This window comes from Syngnathus leptorhynchus, chromosome 12 (genome assembly GCF_054491065.1).
Source record: "Syngnathus leptorhynchus isolate UIUO chromosome 12, UIUO_Slep, whole genome shotgun sequence".
NCBI lineage: Eukaryota > Metazoa > Chordata > Actinopteri > Syngnathiformes > Syngnathidae > Syngnathus > Syngnathus leptorhynchus.
Genome location: NC_141206.1, coordinates 1,860,822 through 1,881,118, shown reverse-complemented (window position 1 = coordinate 1,881,118; position 20,297 = coordinate 1,860,822). Strand labels below are relative to the sequence as shown.

Sequence of the window (20,297 nt, the reverse complement as noted above, 5' to 3'; positions counted from 1 at the left end):
TTTATTATTATAACAGGTTTTTTATAACAAGGTACAAGTGTACATATTGTAAATATGCTTTTTAGAACTCTTTTATGATATATTTTTATAACAAGATACAATACCGTAAATATATTTTTAGAACTCCTATTATTACAACTTTTTTAATAAAAAGGTACTACGCCTATTTTTTTTACTCAGATGCTAGTCATGCACACGTTTCTCAAGTATCCTATTTTTTAGACAGTGTACAGTTACTTTTTGTATCGCCCTTACACATGGCATCTAATGGAGCTGAAAAAAGGAGGTTAACATTGTGGCTCATGAATGAGACCAGATCTACGACCCTCAGCAAAAACAAGGTAAGTTTGGAAAAGCAATCATTTTGTCCTGTACTGGGCATTTTTAGGTTACCAAAAAAAAAAAAAAAACGCACTTCGATTTCAAAGTTACCTACGATCCACTCGACTGGACCAACCCTTTCGTTCCCCAATTCCCCAAATTAAGGTTTTACTGAACCTGTAAACTACATCATCTTAAAAAAGCCGAAAGTTTAAAGTAAATGCCTACACAGACAAATTGCAAGGAGTTGTAAAATGATCTCTTTTACCACTCACTCTACTTGTTCCATACTTGCAAGAAGCAAGTTGCAACAAGCCCCTCTACTTTGAGGAACCTCCACCAAGCCACTGTACAGTACACCTAGGCAGACATGGTTTGGAAAAAGATTGTTATACTTACTAGATAAACACTGGAATTTTACCCCCCAAAAAAGTGTGAAAAAGGTAGATCACACATCAGTAATCCCATACATTTGTGCATGTAAACAAAGTCAGTCTTACCATGGACTAACTATCCAAGGTGGTTTCTTCCTATCCACTACCCTGAAAAACAGCCAACACTACTCGTGGCAACAGGTCACATAATGTGCATGTTATTGATGTGGTCATTTTAGACCACGAAGGAAAGAGGTGGTGTTTTAGTTTGAGATTTAAAATGGTGGTAAAAGATTCTAATTAAAATGAAAATGTAAAAAACTAAATAAGTGTTAGTGCTTGCTTTGCTATTCAATGAGGAATCCAAACTAGGTGCATGTTCATCGATAAAACGCTCTTCTGTTTACAGAGGTTTGTCGGCAAACAGATCAGAGCAAACTGGGTGAGCTGCAGCCTAAATTGTTAAGAGAAATAACCACCTCATTGCTGATGTTATTTGTTATTGTGATAAGTGGAATTATGATATTGATACAGTAAATAAATAATGAAGAGAACACCAAAGTGTGTTGATGCAACATGCCCATACAAGGTTTTGACAAACCTGCCCATTAGCCCCAATGACAATGAATTCCTGATCAAAGTAGAGCTTTATGAAAGCAAATTCCTCCACAGTTGTCACACCCTCTCAACATAGCCGTGCTAGAATTAACACCCGGAGGCTATAAGCTTTGTCTTGTGTGAAGCACAACACGCCCTAGGCTCAGTTTATTTCGACCCAAATGAAATAATGCTAGCTGGTCATTTACTCCCGGTTCTCCAAACTCCCCAACACAACGTCTCAAAGGGGGTGAAAACGAGGTGGAAATACGGAAATGTTCACAACAACATGAGTTCCCACAACACACACAGGAGAAGACACACTCGTCATCTCACTACTACTACAATTGAATACGTCTTGGCTTTCTCTATCCAAGTCTGCACACGTCATAAATCGGTGGTCTCTTCAGCGGAGCCTACGTACGAGTACGGCCGTCCTGCTACGTATGAGTACGAACAGGAAAAGGCGCAGTTAGCTTCCATTAGCCATCCATGAGAACTGCACGCCGCTGCGTGGAAGTGGAAACTATTTAGGAATTAAAGATATATCCACACGATTAATTTTTGACTGCAACAAATACTACTGATAAACAAATCAGCGTCACGAACTTTTTATTTCGTTTCCACGCAGAGTCTATGGTGACGTCAAGGACTTGCAAGAACGGTGGAAACTTTTCAAAGTTAAGAACATAAATCCTACCTGAGCGTGCTGTTAACACTGCCACCGACAGTTCCCTTGGAATTTAAATGAAACGATGTTATGGTGACTAATTAATCCAAAAATCAGCAAGTTTGAGCAGGGAGAAAGGGTAGTTGGCGACCTTTTTTTTTTCTAACTTCCCCTCCCTATCCGCTCAGGGTAGTGGTGCCTGCAAACTCCTCCCTGGATGCATGCTGCAAACTCCATGACTGCATTGGGACGGGTGGTGTCAGCAGATCAGCAGGCCAGATCTGAAGCTAATCTGTGACTGTCAAACAAAATAAATGTAATAAATACCTCAGTGATAGCGATTCTGTTTTGCAATACTAAAACAAATCATCTAAGAATATATGGAACGTAGAAAGTGCTGCACGAGGTTCATTACTTATGTGCCATCTCGCGGTATGTAGGGAAAGTGCTCAGATAACATCCGCCGATTGAAATGACAAGGTCGTTCCAAAAATGGCAATTTAGGAACCAACATTTTTTAAATACAAGAACTTTTTTTGCTACGTTGTCAAGGAAAATAGCTAAACTATCATCTAATTTGAGATAGAAAGGAACCTAAAATTAATAAAAAATACAGATGCATAAATTATTTCCTAATAGTAATTTATATGAGACTGCCAAATATGGACCCATTCTTGTATCGCCCAAAAAAATCTACCTTATTTGATTTTTACTGATATACTACCATACTACGCTGAGAAATTTCAATCCGGTTTTCGCTCTGGCCACAGCACCGAAACAGCCCTTGTTAGGGTCACCAACGACCTTCTCATGGCTGCCAATGCAGGCTCCTCGTCACTCCTCATTTTGTTGGATCTGTCCGCTGCATTTGACACTGTCCACCACAACATCCTCCTTAACCAACTTCACTCCACTGGATTCTCTGGCACTGCTCTAACCTGGCTTCAGTCCTACCTCTCGAACCGAACCGAGTACGTTTCCCTGGGAGGGAAAAAATCAGACACACACACAGTCACCTCCGGTGTCCCCCAGGGATCTGTACTCGGTCCTACACTCTTCATTTTCTACATGCTACCCCTTGGCAATATAATCAGGAAGTTCTGCATCTCATATCACTGTTACGCGGACGACACCCAGCTATACCTCAAACTCAACCCCCCACCCTCTGCAACCCAGCCTCATCCATCTCCCTCATCCATCCTCTCACTGTGTCTGGAGGAGATAAAGGCGTGGATGAATCTCAGTTTCCTACAAGTCAACAGCAATAAAACCCAAGCCATGTTATTTGGCACTGCCCATCAGATCCATACCTGCCCAATCACAAGCATCTCATTCGCCGGTCACACAATCCCCCTCTCAGCCACTGTCACCAACCTGGGTGTGATACTGGACTCTCAACTCAACCTAGAGTCACACATAAAACACATCTGCAAAACCTCCTTCTTCCACCTCAGGAACATTTCCAAACTCCGCCCCACACTTACCCTGACAGATGCTGAGAAACTTGTCCACGCCTTTGTCTCCTCCAGGCTAGACTACTGTAACGCACTCCTCATCTGGATCCCTAGCAAGAGCCTCCAGAGGCTCCAGTACATCCAAAACTGTGCTGCTAGGATCCTGATGAGGGTGCAGAAAAGCGACCACATCACACCCATCCTCCGTTCTCTGCACTGGCTCCCCATCAAATTTCGAATAAATTATAAGATCGCCCTCCTCACTCACCAGTGCATCCTCGGACATGCTCCCCCATACCTCAAAGAACTCCTTGCCCCCAAATCTGCCACCCGAAACCTCCGCTCATCCAATTCTCACCTTCTCCATGTCCCCAACACCAAGCTGCGCACCATGGGCGACCGGGCCTTCTGCCATGCAGCCCCCACACTGTGGAACTCCCTCCCCGACCACCTAAGAGCACCCCAATCCACTGACTCTTTCAAAACCGGACTTAAAACTCACCTCTTTACTTTGGCATTTCTGTAATTCCTGTTTTTATATCCTGGTTGTCGTCCAGTTGTTTTATACTTATCCTTGCTTTTTATTCTTGTTTTTACTTGCCATGTAGCACTTTGAGATTCCTCCGAATATAAAGTGCGTTATAAATATAATTTATTATTATTATTATTATTATGTCATTTTATTATGTGTATTATTAAATAGTAAAAAAGGAGTTACATCTTATTACTATCGACATTCAGTACTAGGATATATACTGTATTTTTCGGACTATAAGTCGCGTTTTTTTCATAGTTTGGGTGGGGGGTCGACTTACACTCAGGAGCAACTTATATGTGAATTTTTTCACAAATTTTCAAAATTCAAAAATTCGCGATGTAGTGAAACCGCGATAAATGAACCGCGATGTAGCAAGGTATTACTGTAATTTGAACTGCAAGTGACGTCATTGGCGCGGCGGTTGTTTACATAAAGGACAAAGGATTCGATCACGGGATAACAAAGATGACGAAGGGCCCCACGTTTGAAGGATTCAATGATTTGGAATGACACAAGGTTTGAAAAACTTATGTTATGGTTATTTGATATATTTTATTTCATGTAGCAACTTGTATATGTTTTTATTATCATTACAGTTCAGTAGTTGTTGGCTCGTTGAACTCTTGTTTTGTTAAATAAAGAGCCGTTTACCAAACCCAGGTCTTTCCTGGTACTTTGTTAACGTTACAATATAGTTATATACTAGATCTGTGCGGCGCACGCGCGGCTTTGTTGACATAAAGGACGAGAAATTTGCTCAATGGATTTAATGATTTGGAGTGACACAGATGGTTTGATAATATTGTAATATGTTATTTGATATATACTTTATATATCGTTATATGGGTCTGTGGAATAATTAGAAATGCAACTCACGACGAGTCCGACGTCAGCGGCGCATATGCGGCATTGTTTACATATAGGACAATCGATGGATTTAATGAATTGGAGTGACACAGATGATTTGATAAACGTGTTATTTATGTAATAGCTATTTGAATAACTCTGTATGTTACGTCAGGCCCGTTCTCAGTACCTCGTTTGTGTATATGTCATGTTAGCATACCTATCGTTTAGCCTGTTGTTGCTGGTTCATATCTATTCTTGGTGTTGGATTTTGACAAATAAATTTGCCCCTAAAGTGCGACTTATACTCCAAAGCGACTTATATATGTTTTTTTTCACTTTATTGTGCATTTTATGGCTGGTGCGACTTATACTCCGAGCGACTTTTAGTCAGAAAAATACGGTAGTAGGGATGGGAATCTTCACCATCAAAGCGATACGATACACATCTTGATACACTGCCAACGATTCGATGCATTCACGATTCATAGAATTGCCAATGATAAGATGCGATACGATTCTCCCATCTCCTGCGATACGGTGTGATACAGTACGATTTAGTTTTAAAACAATGGGATTCAGGGTCAGCACCTCCAAATCCGAGTCCATGGTCCTCGGTCAGAAAAGGGTGGAATGCCGGATGGAGCGCGAGATCGACAGGCGGATCGGTGCAGCGTCGTCATTGAGAGGAGCCAGATGAGGTGGCTCGGGCATCTCATCAGGATGCCTCTTGGACGCCTCCTGGACGCCTCCCTGGGTAAGTGTTCCGGGAATGTCCCACCGGTAGAAGACCCCGGGGATGACCCAGGACGCACTGGAGAGACTATGTCTCTCAGCTGGCCTGGGAACGCCTTGGGATCCCCCGGGATGAGCTGGATGAAGTGGATGGGGAGAGGGAAGTCTGAGAGTTCCTCCTAAAGCTGCTACCCCCGCGACCCGACCCCGGATAAGTGGAAGACGATGGATGGATGGATGGATGCGATCCACTGCGATACGACACAATGCAATGCAGAAGAAAAATACACCATGGAATACATAGTTCAAGTTTTGGCACTTGAAGCATTAAAGCTGGCTGTGCTTTTTTATTTTGAAACACAGTAAGTACAACATTAATTGCAGGTCTCTCTGGAACTTTAGGGTATCAGTATAACCTTTAACAAAAATTAAGATTTCTCTTAAGTGCATGTTGTAGATAGAGCAATTTGGGGCCTACACAAAGCCATGATTTCAAGTTAAGTTTTTAAAAGTGCATTAAGTTTATACAGGAGGTAAAACATAAAATGGGCTAATAAAAAAGGTGAAGGCTTGATTTTATCCATCCACATAGATTCCATTCTATGTGGATGGAATCAAAATAGATTCCATCCACTATAACAACTTAAAAAACTAACTAACAGAGACATTGCATTTCATTGCATTACAACAGAAAAGTAAGGTTAATGATATAATTAAAATTTCATATTTTTCCATTTCCATGCACATTTTGGAAATAATAATAAATAATAAGGGGTGTTCTCATTATCTGTGTGCACTGTAAAATGATTCATAATAATGAACAAATGGACATAACAAGGGAGTAACAGTTCATCTGGCAGTTCAGGCTAGTGAATTCAAACATTTAACCCAGATGGGTCTTTTGCAAGTTCTTTTAAAGAAAGATCAATTGATCAACATGGTCACGGTGCAAGAGACTACGTTGGGCAGTGACAAGATTGCCTGCACTGCTAAACACACGCTCAGAGGACACACTAGTTACTGGGATGAACAAGTAATTCTTGGCTAAAGATGAAAGGTAGGTCAGCCTGCTTTTTCCTCCGCTGCAACACATCAACGCCTAGTTCAAATGAATCTCTCTCTGTATTTTAAAATTTCATTGGTGTTCTTATAGTGACGAAATCTCCAAACAGCTGGTCCATGGCAGTCTTCTTTTTGGGAGAGGGCAAGACATCATCATCTATACATGTGGAAGATTAGTAGTGTTGAACAAGAGCAGTCAACACAACACACTGTTTAACAATGATTGCATACGAGTCAACAACATCTGAAACTGTTGTGCTGTATTAAAAAGATTATCCCCATATCTATCTTTTATCTATGTTAAATGAACAGTCTATTACTCATACACAGTCCAAACAGACCTCTTCTTTCCTCAATGCTGGGGCTTCTGTCGCCTCCTTCAGCTTCCTCTCCTTCATCCAGTGCACCAATGTTTCCTGCCTGATCCAAACCAAAGACAAAGGGTACTTTATTGTCAATGCACAGCACAGAAGATTGACCAGACTGCAATGTAAACATAATACCGTAATTTTCGGAGTATAAGTCGCTCCGGAGTATAAGTCGCACCAGCCATAAAATGCACAATAAAGTGAAAAAAAAAACATATATAAGTCGCACCGGAGTATAAGTCGCACTTTTAGGGTAAATTTATTTGTCAAAATCCAACACCAAGAACAGACATGAACCAGCAACAACAGGCTAAATGATATGGTATGCCAACGTGACATATACACAAAGAAGGAGCTGAGAACGGGCCTGACATAACATTCAGAGTTATTCAAATAAGTATTATAGAAATAAGATGTTTATCAAACCATCTTTGTCACTCCAATTCATTAAATCCATCGATTGTCCTTTATGTAAACAATGCCGCGTATGCGCCGCATATGCTGACATCGGACTCGTAAATTGCATTTCTAATTATTCCGCAGACCCATATAACGATATATAAAGTATATTTCAAATAACTATCATATAACAACAATATTATCAAACCATCTGTATCACTTCTAATCATCAAATCCATCGATCAAATTCCTCGTCCTTGATGTCAACAACGCCGCGCGTGTGCCGCACAGATCTAGTATATAACTATATTGTAGCGTTAACAAAGTACCAGGAAAGACGTGGGTATGGTAAACGGCTCTTTATTTAACAAAACAAGAGTTCAACGAGCCAACAACTACTGAACTGTAACGATAAAAACATGTACAAGTTGCTACACGAAATAAAATATATCAAATAACTATAACATAAATACGTTTTTCAAACCTTGTGTCACTCCAAATCATTAAATCCTTCAAACGTGGGCCCCTTCGTCATTCCGTGAGCGAATCGTTTGTCCTTTATGTAAACAACCGCCGCGCGACACCAGTGACGTCACTTGCAGTTCAAATGACAGTAATCCCTTGCTACATCGCGGTTTGTTTATTGTGGTTTCAGTACACCGCGGATTTTTGAAAATTTGTGAAAAAAATCACATATAAGTCGCTCCTGAGTATAAGTCGCCCCCCCCACCCAAACTATGGAAAAAAAAACGCGACATAGTCCGACATGTACAGTATTACTGTACATACTGATCGAGACACTGACGACAATCACACAGACACGCACGCGCACACACAGTAAAAAAAAAAAACTACATAAACATATAATCTTAATTAGATTTCATTCAACGAAACATTAGACTACAACCAAAATTAAAAATGAAGAGCTATAGTGCATTAGTGTGTGTGTGTGAGTGAGTGAGTGAGTGAGTGAGTGAGTGAGTGAGTGAGTGAGTGAGTGAGTGAGTGAGAGAGAAAGAGAGAGAGAAAGAGAAAGAGAAAGAGAAGGGTAGGTGGTCACTGTTAGGGTTGATAGATTAGTTTGATTCTATGCTTATGTTGGAATGTAACCTGTAATAGTTAACATAGCTTGTCCTGTCTTAACACAGTAGAACAAAGTGCTAAGATCCTTTGAACTGATTGACCAACTGCAGAGGAAGCAATCAGGTTCTGTTTACACAACATAGTAAAACACCCCCTGCTGTGATCCCCCTAGAGGCCAGGGGTTCACCCCCACCTTGGCCCCTCTCACCCCCACCCTACTTCTCTCAATAAATACTCTCTTGCAAGAATCCAAAGTCAGACTTTCTTCAAACATTGCTGTACCTACAGTAACGAACAAATTCTCCACTTGCAAGTGCTTAAAGGGCAAACTGTCTCCCGTATGGTTCTTGCAAAATAAGTTAGAGTGGGAACATCTCTAACAGTCACATTATATGAATTAAAAGATAACCATCAATATATTACCTTTTCATTCATCTTCACCACCTCTGCTGTTATTTTCATGAAGATGAGGTCTCTGGAGTTGATATCATCAAGGAAAGCCAGGTCTTTGAATCGGGATTCAAGGGCCGATGCATTGTTGAGGAGTTCTTGGAGATCCAAGTAACCATAAAAAAAATCTTGTCTGAAGCGCCGCTTCATATCTGCAATGACGGCAGGTTGGTGTTGTCTTCAGAGAAGTGTTTGTGGAGTTTGGCTTGTATTGGGGCGATCATTGAGATGGTTGGGCTTTTTTCTTCACTTAGAAGTGTAGTGGCCACTTTCACTGGGGACATCAACTTGATGATTTCTTGGATGACAGTAATGTCGTCCTCATTCACTGCTACTAGGGCTTCTCCCCTCCTGATCCTCCTGGACAGCATAGCGTTCAACAGAGCAGGGTGTTGCTCCAAGAATCTTTCGAGCATGTCCACAGAGCTGTTCCATCTTGTGCAGACATCATGGATACGCTTGTGGTTGGGTAGGTGTAACTAGGTCTGAATTTCCCTCAAAACTTCCACTGCTTGTGGGCTTTTGAGGAAATATGTTACCACTTTCCTCACCTTCACCAACAATTCAGACACCCTGTCCATCTTCAGTGCCTTTTGCGAGGCCAAATTTAAAATGTGGGCTACGCATCGGATATGGGGCATTATCTCTGCGCCAGCTCCGGCAACTAGCATGTTTCTTGCGTTGTCTGTCACCAAGGCAGGATTTTCTTTCTGTGATGTTCCACTCGCGGAGCACATCTTGCAGCAACGCTAATAAGTTTACCCCGTTGTGAGTCATTAAATACTCGTGTTTGTAGGACGTGAGTCCCACTCGTCGTTCACATGGTGTGCCGATTTGGTTCCCCCGTGAAATTTTGTTCCCCCTGCCGCGGGAGCGTGGGAAAGCGAAAAACCGATGCCGTACGATGTCGTACAGCGTCAACACTATGTCGTTTTCAACAAAAACATGAAGAACTCACGTTTGCGTCGGTCAATTTTAATTTTTATAAAGGATTATTCTCATTTGATGTCTTTAAGTTCATTCGCGTTCTGCTGTTGAAGCGGAGTGCATTCAAAGACGGTACAGACGGAACACTCAATTACTTCACCAAAAAGCAACGATATAATTACGTGAGCCCTTTGCATAAACCCCGATGCAAAGAAATTCCTCTTTTTGGGTACCGTTACATGCTACGAGTATATATCACAAAGAAGACTTTATTGTGATCATCATTCATCCATCCATTTTATTACTCAGGTATTTTCAAAGTAAACAAAAATTGTTGCATTTATTAATTTGCTTTAAAATGACAGCGCAATACAATTAAAAGCTGACACTATAGCAATGTCAAACGTGTTCATTTAAGAAAAAGCAACACGTTTTGTGATCAAATCTTTCATAACGAGAATGATTTGAGTGAATTGATATGAATGAATAATTGAGAAGACATTTCAGTTCTTAAGGCTCCTTTTGTCCCAAGCAAAAAGACAGGTGGTTGGGAGGGGCGATAAAAATTGGAACAGGAACTCTATAAAAAATGTCAACCCGTGAGAAATTGTGCCCCCCCTCCCATTTTGAGAACGGTGAGTCCTGGACTCCAACTGTTATATTATAACAGTTATATTTCTGTCTTCCTGGGGGTCTGTTCAGGTTGTGTGGCAAATTTGAACAGGTTCCCTCATTCCTAGCTCAAGTTACAGGGGGGGGGACACATCCTCACGGCAACCCCGTGAGGAAATGTTCCCCCCCTCATTTTGAGAACGGTGAGTCCTGGACTCCAACAGTTTTTTTTTTCTGCCTTCCTCGGGGTCTGTTCAGGTAGTGTGGCAAATTTGAACAGGTTCCCTCAATTCTTAGGCCAAATTACAGGGGGGGAACACTAAACTATTCCGAGCGGATAACAAAAGCAACAATCTTAATAGAAAAGGAGAGCCACTGAAACGGCCGCGATCGAGGAGATCCTGGGTCTCGACAAAGTAGTTACTCAACCCTCAGGTTTCTTTGATTTCAGCGGGACTGGCGTCCGGAAATGACGGAATTAATCTGACAATAGATTAGTTACCTAAACAGCGGTTAGACTCGGAACGAATCTTCTTGCCGTACCGGCTTAAATCAATTCTCATCTCCCCTACAGACTGCGTCACTGCAGAGGGGCTAAAGTACAGAATTTTACCCTTTAAACGGAGAACCGGTCACTTACATCAGATAAGTGCACGATTGACAGGACGCATAACTTTTATAAACATAACAGCACAACAGCGGTCCACAGCCTTTTTATGAGTGTATAAGTGTATTATTAGTCATGAGAAAAATCATGGAAAAAAATCATATATAAACCGCACCGGACTATATATATATAGTCCAAAATTTACGTTACTTAAGTCTTTAGTGTGATGAGACCAATTGAAGTGAAAAGAGCCCAACAGCAAACGGTGAATACAGTATTAATTTATTTATATTTGCTTAAGATTTACAGGAACAATATGACTAAAAATAAATCTCTTAACATCCATTCGGTTCTATCTACAATGCAAAAACAATTTTACAGCTTTTACTGTACAATTCCGTCAAATGTTAAGATCATGTGACCTCTTAGGCAAGCCATTACTATATTACAGTCGCACTCACAAAACATAACCACACTGCATTTTTGATGTTGGCGTGTGTGGAGAGGCACAACAAATTGTGTTTCCATTTGATACATAATTGAAATAAGACTTCTTTATAACGTACTATAAGCATACTTTCAACAACCGTCTAATTCGCCAAACCCCCATTAATTTTTAAGACTTGTGTTTGCCATGGTTTATGCCTGAGTCATATTTATGCCAATGCTGGATATTTTATTCAAGATTTAACTGAAATAAAATAACCAGAGCGACACAGATGAAAAAAGAACTTCAAATGACTTATGAAAAAGACGTATACTGAAATGATGGCCACTGCAAGTTCAAAAAGCATTTGTTTAGGTTGAGCTTCCTGTCAACAAACGCGACAACAAGAGAAGCACAAAACCCCTGAAACATAACTAATGCAAAACAACATTGTCTCAAAATAATTTCGTCTTTTTCTGTAAGTTAGTTTCTTTCAATTATAATTAGCATGTACTTGGTGCGTCGAGTGGTGAGGCAGAAGACTAATTAAAGATTCAGTTCACAGTGTGAATAGCTAATATTTATTATTATAATAATCATATTATACAATGATTATAGTTTATCTTCTTATATATCATAATAAGAAATAAGATGAATTAATTAAAGATGGTAGATTATGATTCTCCTAAATGAATGCCAAATAAGCTATTATCAAACTAGTGTTTCAGTAAGAGTGCAACGTCATCTTACATCTATAACCCAATGAGTGCAGGCTATAATTAAACTGAAATTGGAAAATATATATGGAAATATCAACGTAGGTAGAATTGAAAACATATGCATAAAAAGGCGTGATTAGGGTTGGCTGCTGTTGAGCCAATATGACGAATGCCACACATGCACATGTATGTAAAAACCTCATTTTAAAATACTCTGGTACGTGATGCTAGTCATAACAGTCTGTGCGCCCAAATAAAAAGATCTAAAAATGTAATGTATTAAATTAAGTTTTCCTAACACTCTTTGATGTTTAAAAATACATGAGCCACTTTGAAAAGGTGTGTCGACTAGGTAAGGATGGGCAAGTTACAGGCAGTTTAGCAGCTGTGAATGCTGTTCACGAGCTGTGCAGCAAGACCAATAACCCATTGGCCTTTTGACCGCTTAGTATTTGCACCATCTCCAAATTACTGGACCTCGATACCTTGACCTGAGAGCTCTCAGTTGCTAATGCCATTGTCAGAGTTGGATGTGGCCACAGGGATGCGCGGCATCTTCTTGGCTGGACTCGGGATGTGCTAGAATGACAGATCAAAACCTGAGGGTTTAGTCCTAAAATGCACATTTACTATACCTTAATACAACTCAACTGTAGTTGAAAAATGTACTGTACTTGACAAGTAAAATATTTGAATTGTATTTGATTCAGTCATTCTTTTGCATACTCCTGCATAGCAAACATATAATTGAACCGTATAAATAAACTGCCTTTCATATATACCGTATTTTCCAGACTATAAATCGCAGTTTTTTGCATAGTTTGGCCGGAGGTTGACTTATAATCAGGAGTGACTTAAATGTGAAATTATTAACACATTATTTACTTTCTAATATAGTTGATCACTTGACATGTTATTTTCACTTTAAACCACATGAGTGCGCACTAGGCCTGTGGAATAATTGGAACCGCAACTGACAATGAGTCTGACCTCAGCCCCACATGTGCTTCCGGAGTCAGCAGCGGTGTTGTTTATAAGTGACACGGAGGACAAAGATTTCAATAGATTAAATGATTTGGAGTGACACGGATGGTTCGATGAACTTGTTATTTATGTTAGTTATTTGATATATATTTTATATGTAGTTATATAGGCCTGTGGAATAATTGAAACCACAACTGACGACGAGTCTGATGTCAGCGGCGCATGTACTTCCGGAGTCAGCAGTGGCATTTCTTTTTAAGTGACACATAGAACGAAGATTTTGACGGATTTAATGATTTGGAGTGCCGCGGATGGTTCGATAAAATTGTTATTTAGGTTATAGTTATTTGATATATACCGTATTTTCCGAACTATAAGGCACACCTAAAAACCAAAAATTTTCTCAAAAGCCAACAGTGCGCCTTATAGTCCGGTGCGTCTTATTTATGGATCAATTTATGAATTTGTTGATCCATACGGGTTGTACACAGTGCTATGCCAAAATTTTCAGTACGTTTTAGTACAACTAGTAAATTACAAGGTCGCATCGCTTACCAGCATTACGGCAACCATGGTCAGGGGGCGTCACTGAATAGCTGTTGTACCCGTGAGGCTATTTTATGTCAAAATAGGCTGCTCTGTTAATGTTTTGAGTAAATTTACGGATCGATATGGAAGGGAAACATAGGTAAGCAGTACCAAGGTGTTAGATCAAACTTTAGTCAGTTCCGATAAATTTTTAAGACCTCGTTTGAGTAACGCGATTGTTTACACTTTGCTGAGGCTCATGGGAGTCTGCGAGCTGAGGCTCATGGGAGTTTGCAGGTGGCTAATGCTATAGTGATAGCTGCTATACGCACGAGGCTAATTCATGTCAAAATAGGCTGCTCTGTTAATGTTTCGACTAAATTTACGGATCGATACGGAAGGAAAACATAGGTAAGCAGTACCAAGGTCTTAGATCGAACTTTAGTCAGTTCTGATCATTTTTTAAGCCCTGGTTTGAGAAACGCGATTGTTTACACTTTGCTGAGGCTCATGGGAGTCTGCGAGCTGAGGCTCATGGGAGTTTGCGGGTGGCTAATGCTAAAGTGATAGCTGCTGTACGCACAATGCTATTTCATGTCAAAATAGGCTGCTCTGTTAATGTTTCGAGTATATTTACGGATCGATACAGAAGGGAAACATAGGTAAGCAGTACCAAGGTGTTAGATCAAACTTTAGTCAGTTCCGATAAATTTTTAAGACCTCGTTTGAGTAACGCGATTGTTTACACTTTGCTGAGGCTCATGGGAGTCTGCGAGCTGAGGCTCATGGGAGTTTGCAGGTGGCTAATGCTATAGTGATAGCTGCTATACGCACGAGGCTAATTCATGTCAAAATAGGCTGCTCTGTTAATGTTTCGACTAAATTTACGGATCGATACGGAAGGAAAACATAGGTAAGCAGTACCAAGGTCTTAGATCGAACTTTAGTCAGTTCTGATCATTTTTTAAGCCCTGGTTTGAGAAACGCGATTGTTTACACTTTGCTGAGGCTCATGGGAGTCTGCGAGCTGAGGCTCATGGGAGTTTGCGGGTGGCTAATGCTAAAGTGATAGCTGCTGTACGCACAATGCTATTTCATGTCAAAATAGGCTGCCGTGTTGATGTTTCGAGTATATTTACGGATCGATACAGAAGGGAAACATAGGTAAGCAGTACCAAGGTGTTAAATTGAACTTTAGTCCATTCTGATAATTTTATAAGCCGTCGTTTGAGAAACGCGATTGTTTACACTTTGCTGAGGCTCACGGGGGTTTGTGGGTGGCTAATGCTATAGTGATAGCTGCTATACGCACGAGGCTATTTCATGTCAAAATCGGCTGCTCTGTTAATGTTTCGAGTAAATTTACGGATCGATATGGAAGGGAAACATAGGTAAGCAGTACCAAGGTGTTAGATCGAACTTTAGTCAGTTTTGATTATTTTATAGGATAGTTTGAGAAACGCAATTGTTTACAGAGGGCCTATTGGTTATTGGCTAGTGGATGCATTTCGCAACCCTAGTCAATCGCAGTTTTTTGCAGTATAGCTTCTATTTTATGCGCTTTATAATCCGGTGTGCCTTATATATGGACAAAGTTTTAAAATGGGCCGTTCATTGAACGATGTGCCTTTTGGTCCGGAAAATACGGTACTATAAATCAAATTCCTTCTTTTTAATTCTCTCCAGGATAGTTCATCTAAATTATCAAAGGCCTTTCCCACAGAATGGCTTGTCTATGATGAGATGAGCAGAGGCCACAGAATTGCCAGTGTTCGCTGTTGTACTTTGGTGACAGCCATCACTGTTGCCATATTTGCAGGCGGTTCCAGACATCGTTGCTCTGGCCTGCATGAAGCTACATTTCAGAAAGGTACTGTTATTTTAGATAAACCCAGGTAAATACAGTACAATACCTGAACTTAAAACCACAAATGCATTTGCTGCCTTTGTACTGTATTTAAATGAGATATTTTTCTAAAAATCCGCCCGCACCAAGCGTAAAAAATGTTTTGCATATTTTTCGCAGCCTTCCCATTCATTCAGGTATATTTTTGCAATTACTAATAGGTGGATAGAGACACTTTTTGTTAGAACTCTCTAGCAAGTTTGCAAGTGTTTTTTCCTGCTTTTATTTTATTGGCAAAAGTTGGTCTATTATTTTGTTCAATTTGATTCAGAAGATGCTGTCTCTTTACCATTATGTTCTGTCTTCTCAGACAGTCCAGCGGATGACATGAGTGACAGTGAGACAGAGGCTGCCACTGCTGATTTGAGAATTGATGACTGGCTCATCTTCCAGTCAAACCATGAGGTGTGGGAAAATTCCCGTGAACAATATTTCAATATATGCTATCATAGTGTACAAAGTAGAACTAATATTATAAATAACGATGAGACTGAATTCTAGAAACAAGTAATCAGTCCCATTTTATCAAGAGACAAAATGATATTCACATTTAAGTTAAGATGTTTTTAGATTTAGGGAAATTCAAATACAACCTCAGTTTTCGACCACAATCCGTTCCAGAATGCTGTTCGAGAAGTGAAGCGCCTTATAATCCAGTGTGCCTTTTGGTCCGGAAAATACGGTAGTTTAAATATACTGTATTTTTCGGATTAAAAGTCGCTCTGGAGTACAAGTCGCACCAGCCATAAAATGCACAATAAAGTGAAAAAAAAAAAACATACCATAATTTTCAGACTATAAGTCGCTCCGGAGTATAAATCGCATCAGCCATAAAATGCACAATAAAGTGAAAACAAAAACCATACATAAATCGCACCGGAGCATAAGTCGCACTTTTGGGGCAAATTTATCTGTCAAAATCCAACACCAAAAACAGACATGAATCAGCAACAACAGGCTAAACAATACGATTTGCTAACGTGACATATACACAAACGAGGAGCTGAGAACGGGCCTGACATAACATTCAGTTATTCAAGTAAGTATTACATAAATAACATGTTTATCAAACCATCTGTGTCACTCCAATTCATTAAATCCATCGATCTTGCTTTATTTAAACAATGCCGCGTATGCGCCACATATGCTGACGTCAGACCCGTTGTAAGTTGCATTTCTAATTTTTCCAGACCCATATAACGATATATAAAGTATATTTCAAATAACTATCATATTACAACATTATCAAACCATCTGTGTCACTCCAAATCATTAAATCCATCGATCAAATTCCTCGTTCTTTTTGTCAACAACGCCTCGCGTGGGCTGCAGAGATCTAGTATTGATATATATATTGATAGTATATCTATATTGTAGCGTTAAAGTACCAGGAAAGACGTGGGTTTGGTAAACAGCTCTTTATTTAACAAAACAAGAGTTCAACGAGCCAACAACTACTGAACTTCCAGCCACGGAGGTGGAAGAGAGCTCCATAAAATAGGACCGGGCGTGCGTAAATGCCATGTCCGAGCCCCATCCACCGTTCCCGGACAGCCACCCGGCCGAGCGCCAGTCCCCGATTTCCATCCACGGAGGTGAAAGAAAGCTCCGTAGAGTATGACCGGGTGTGCGTAAAAGCCATGTCCGAGCCCCATCCACCGTCCCCGGACAGCCATCGGCCGAGCGCCGGCCCCCGACTTCCATCCACGGAGGTGAAAGAGAGCTTCCGTCGAGAAGGACCGGGCGTGCGAAAAGTCATAATAGTTTTTCAAACCTTCTGTGTCACTCCAACTCATTAAATCCTTCAAACTCTTCGTCCTCCGTGTCACTTACAAACAAAGCCGCTAATGATGCCGGTAGTACGTGGGGCCCTTCGTCACTTTCGTCATCCCGTGATCGAATCCTTTGTCCTTTATGTAAACAACCGCCGCGCGGCATGGGTGACGTCACTTGCAGTTCAAATGACAGTAATCCCTTGCTACATCGCAGTTCGTTTATCGCGGTTTCACTACATCGCAGATTTTTGAATTTTGAAAATTTGTGAAAAAAATCACATAAGTCGCTCCTGAGTATAAGTCGCCCCCCCACCCAAACTATGACAAAAACCGCGACTTATAGTCCGAAAATTACGGTATATAAGTTGCACTTTTGGGGCAAATTTATTTGTCAAAATTCAACACCAAGAACAGACATGAACAAGCAACAACAGGCTAAATGATACAGTATGCTAACGGGACATATACACAAACGAGGAGCTGAGAACAGGCCTGACATAACATTCAGAGTTATTCAAATAACTATTACATAAATAACACGTTTATCAAACCATCTGTCACTCAAATTCATTACATTCATCGATCGTCCTTTATGTAAACAATGCCGCGTATGCGCCGCTGACTTCAGACTCATCGTGAGTTGCAGTTCTAATTATTCCACAGACCCATTTAACGATATATAAAGTATATATCAAATAACTATCATAAAAACAACAATATTATCAAACCATCTGTGTCACTCAAAATCATTAAATCCATAGATCAAATTCCTCGTCCTTTATGTCAACGTCGCCACGCGTGCGCCACTGACGTCAGCCTTGTAGTTATACAGATCTAGTACAAAACTATATTGTAGCGTTAACGAAGTATCAGGAAAGACGTGGGTTTGGTAAAGGGCTCTTCATTTAACAAGAGTTCAACGAGCCAACAACTACTGAACTGTAACGATAAAAACATACAAGTTGCTACACGAAATAAAATGTATCAAATAACTATAACATAAATAACAAGTTTTTCAAACCTTTTGTGTCACTCTAAATCATTAAATCCTTCAAACTCTTTGTCCTCCGTGTCAGTTACAAACAAAGCTGCTAATGATGCCGGTAGTACGTGGGGCCCTTCGTCATCTCATGATCGAATCCTTTGTCCTTCATGTAAACAACCGCCGAGCTGACATCACTTGTAGTTCAAATTACAGTAATCCCTTGCTACATCATGGTTTGTTTATTGCGGTTTCACTACACCTCGGATTTTTGAATTTTGAAAATTTGTGAAAAAAATTCACAGATAAATCGCTCCTGAGTATAAGTCTGTTCATGTCTGTTAAAGCTCCCCCAAAAATGTTTCCCCCAATATATGTTTTTTTTCATCTTTATTATGCATTTTATGGCTGGTGCAATTTGTACTACGGAGCGACTTATAGTCCAGAAAATACGGTATATATTTATGCTAGCTTTGAAGACTTGATACAGAAGTCTTGGGATAGAATCTGTACCTCAGTGGCAGTGCTGCAGCGAACACGTTCTGGCTCTGAAGGTAGGTCATTGTCCAGAGGTCTCCTGGCATATTCCCTACGGTGTTTCTCATCCACTCGTGTCAAGTACCAAGTGCCTGGAAACAGATCCTCCACAGAGCCACGAGGGATGTAGCTGGCTGGTAGAAGAGATTTAAAACACAACAGAACAATAAACACACATTTGGACAAGCTGTTCCGCACCAATAAAAGAGCACCATGTTCAAGTGTTACAGCACATTGCCATACAAACAATTTTGCACAACAGTGGAACCTCGATTTAACCAAATCGGAACCAAAAGGATGCCAAAAATCAACGCATAATAGGATTCAGTCCACTTAAAAACAGCCCTCTGTACAGTACCTTACTTCCAGAACTTAGTGTGTGTGTGTGTGTGTGTGTGTGTGTGTGTGTGTGTGTGTGTGTGTGTGTGTGTGTGTGTGTGTGTAGAAGTCTGATATTTATTGTACAATAAATTAATTTGACTGTGGAAAATGGAAAGTGACCTCATATATTAAATCACAATCAAAATATTGAGGGAAGAAAATCTCAATCAATTACTTTTTAAAATCATTTGACAATTATAAATTATGCACCTAATGTAATTGCTTCTTGAATCTGGCCCAGGAATATTTTTGCGTGCTTTTATTTTCAGCACTGTTTGTATTCGATGTTCAACATAAATGTTGGAAATTTCATACCTAAGTGGTGGGTCTCTTCTCTGAGCTTCATGTTTTCAGAGAAGACAGCAGGTGAAACCTTCTTCCTTGACTCCAGTCTGACCTTGAGGTCACTCATACTACGGATAAGTTTGTCAAGAGCAGAACCTGGGGACAGGAGATAGTCAACTTAAAAAAAATAAAAAGATTTATATTGCTCCAATTTTGTAAAACAATTACAATTGATTTTATGTAAGACAAGTGAGAAAGTCACCAGGTGTGTGGTCCTGCGAGACCCTGAGAGAATAGAGAGTTGCCGCAAATCCTGATCCATAGGAGAAGACTCCAATCCTCTGACCTGCCATTTGTGAAGATGTGTGTCTACAACATAGAAGGGAATAATTGTATTTACCGTAAGTTCTGGACTATAAACCACACATCATAATTTTCAGACTATAAGTCGCGTTTTCTTAGTTTGGGTGGGGGGGCGACTTATACTGAGGAGCGACTTATATGTGAATTTTTTCACAAATTTTTGAAATAAAAAAAAATTAAAAAAAGGAAACCGCGATAAACGAACCATAATGTAGCAAGGGATTGCTGTAGTTTGAATTTCAAGTGACGTCAGCGAAGCGGCGGTTGTTTACATGAAGAACAAAGACTCGATCATGGGATGACGAAGGGCCCCAAGTATGTAAGTGACATGGAGGACGAAGAGTTTGAAGGATTTAATGATTTGGAG

At 40.3% G+C, this 20,297-nt stretch overlaps 2 protein-coding genes and 1 long non-coding RNA gene across 8 annotated transcripts in view; 1 reads left to right on the top strand and 2 right to left on the bottom strand.

Moving 5' to 3' along the window:
• tln1 (talin 1) overlaps positions 1-2,445 on the bottom strand; it is a 127,860-nt gene extending 125,415 nt beyond the window's left edge. For 2 of the 3 annotated variants that reach the window (XM_085925663.1, XM_085925664.1), the window contains exon 1: positions 1,993-2,444. The gene's annotated coding sequence lies outside the window, so the exon portion shown is untranslated. Of the gene's footprint in view, positions 1-1,992 lie in introns of all 3 variants that reach the window. The other variant, XM_085925665.1, reaches the window with a different exon arrangement.
• Positions 2,446-4,377: 1,932 nt separating this feature from the next.
• LOC147047795 (uncharacterized) lies at positions 4,378-6,870 on the top strand. The gene is made up of 3 exons (XR_015067769.1): positions 4,378-4,470; positions 5,383-6,592; positions 6,689-6,870. It is a non-coding gene; the product is annotated as an uncharacterized LOC147047795 (long non-coding RNA).
• Positions 5,679-20,297, bottom strand: part of hmgcs1 (3-hydroxy-3-methylglutaryl-CoA synthase 1 (soluble)) — a 30,587-nt gene continuing 15,968 nt past the window's right edge. Inside the window, exons 7-12 of one of the 4 annotated variants that reach the window (XR_015067768.1) lie at positions 19,830-19,936; positions 19,598-19,723; positions 18,878-19,035; positions 12,675-12,768; positions 6,939-7,017; positions 6,740-6,754 (exon numbers count right to left, since the gene is read on the bottom strand). Coding sequence is in view for 3 of the 4 variants with exons in the window: in XM_085926372.1 (XP_085782498.1) it covers positions 6,663-6,754; positions 6,939-7,017; positions 18,878-19,035; positions 19,598-19,723; positions 19,830-19,936 (562 nt within the window). In the remaining variant the exon portion in view is untranslated. Of the gene's footprint in view, positions 7,018-11,308; positions 12,769-18,877; positions 19,036-19,597; positions 19,724-19,829; positions 19,937-20,297 lie in introns of those variants that run through there. The other 3 variants (XM_085926374.1, XM_085926372.1, XM_085926373.1) reach the window with 3 other exon arrangements.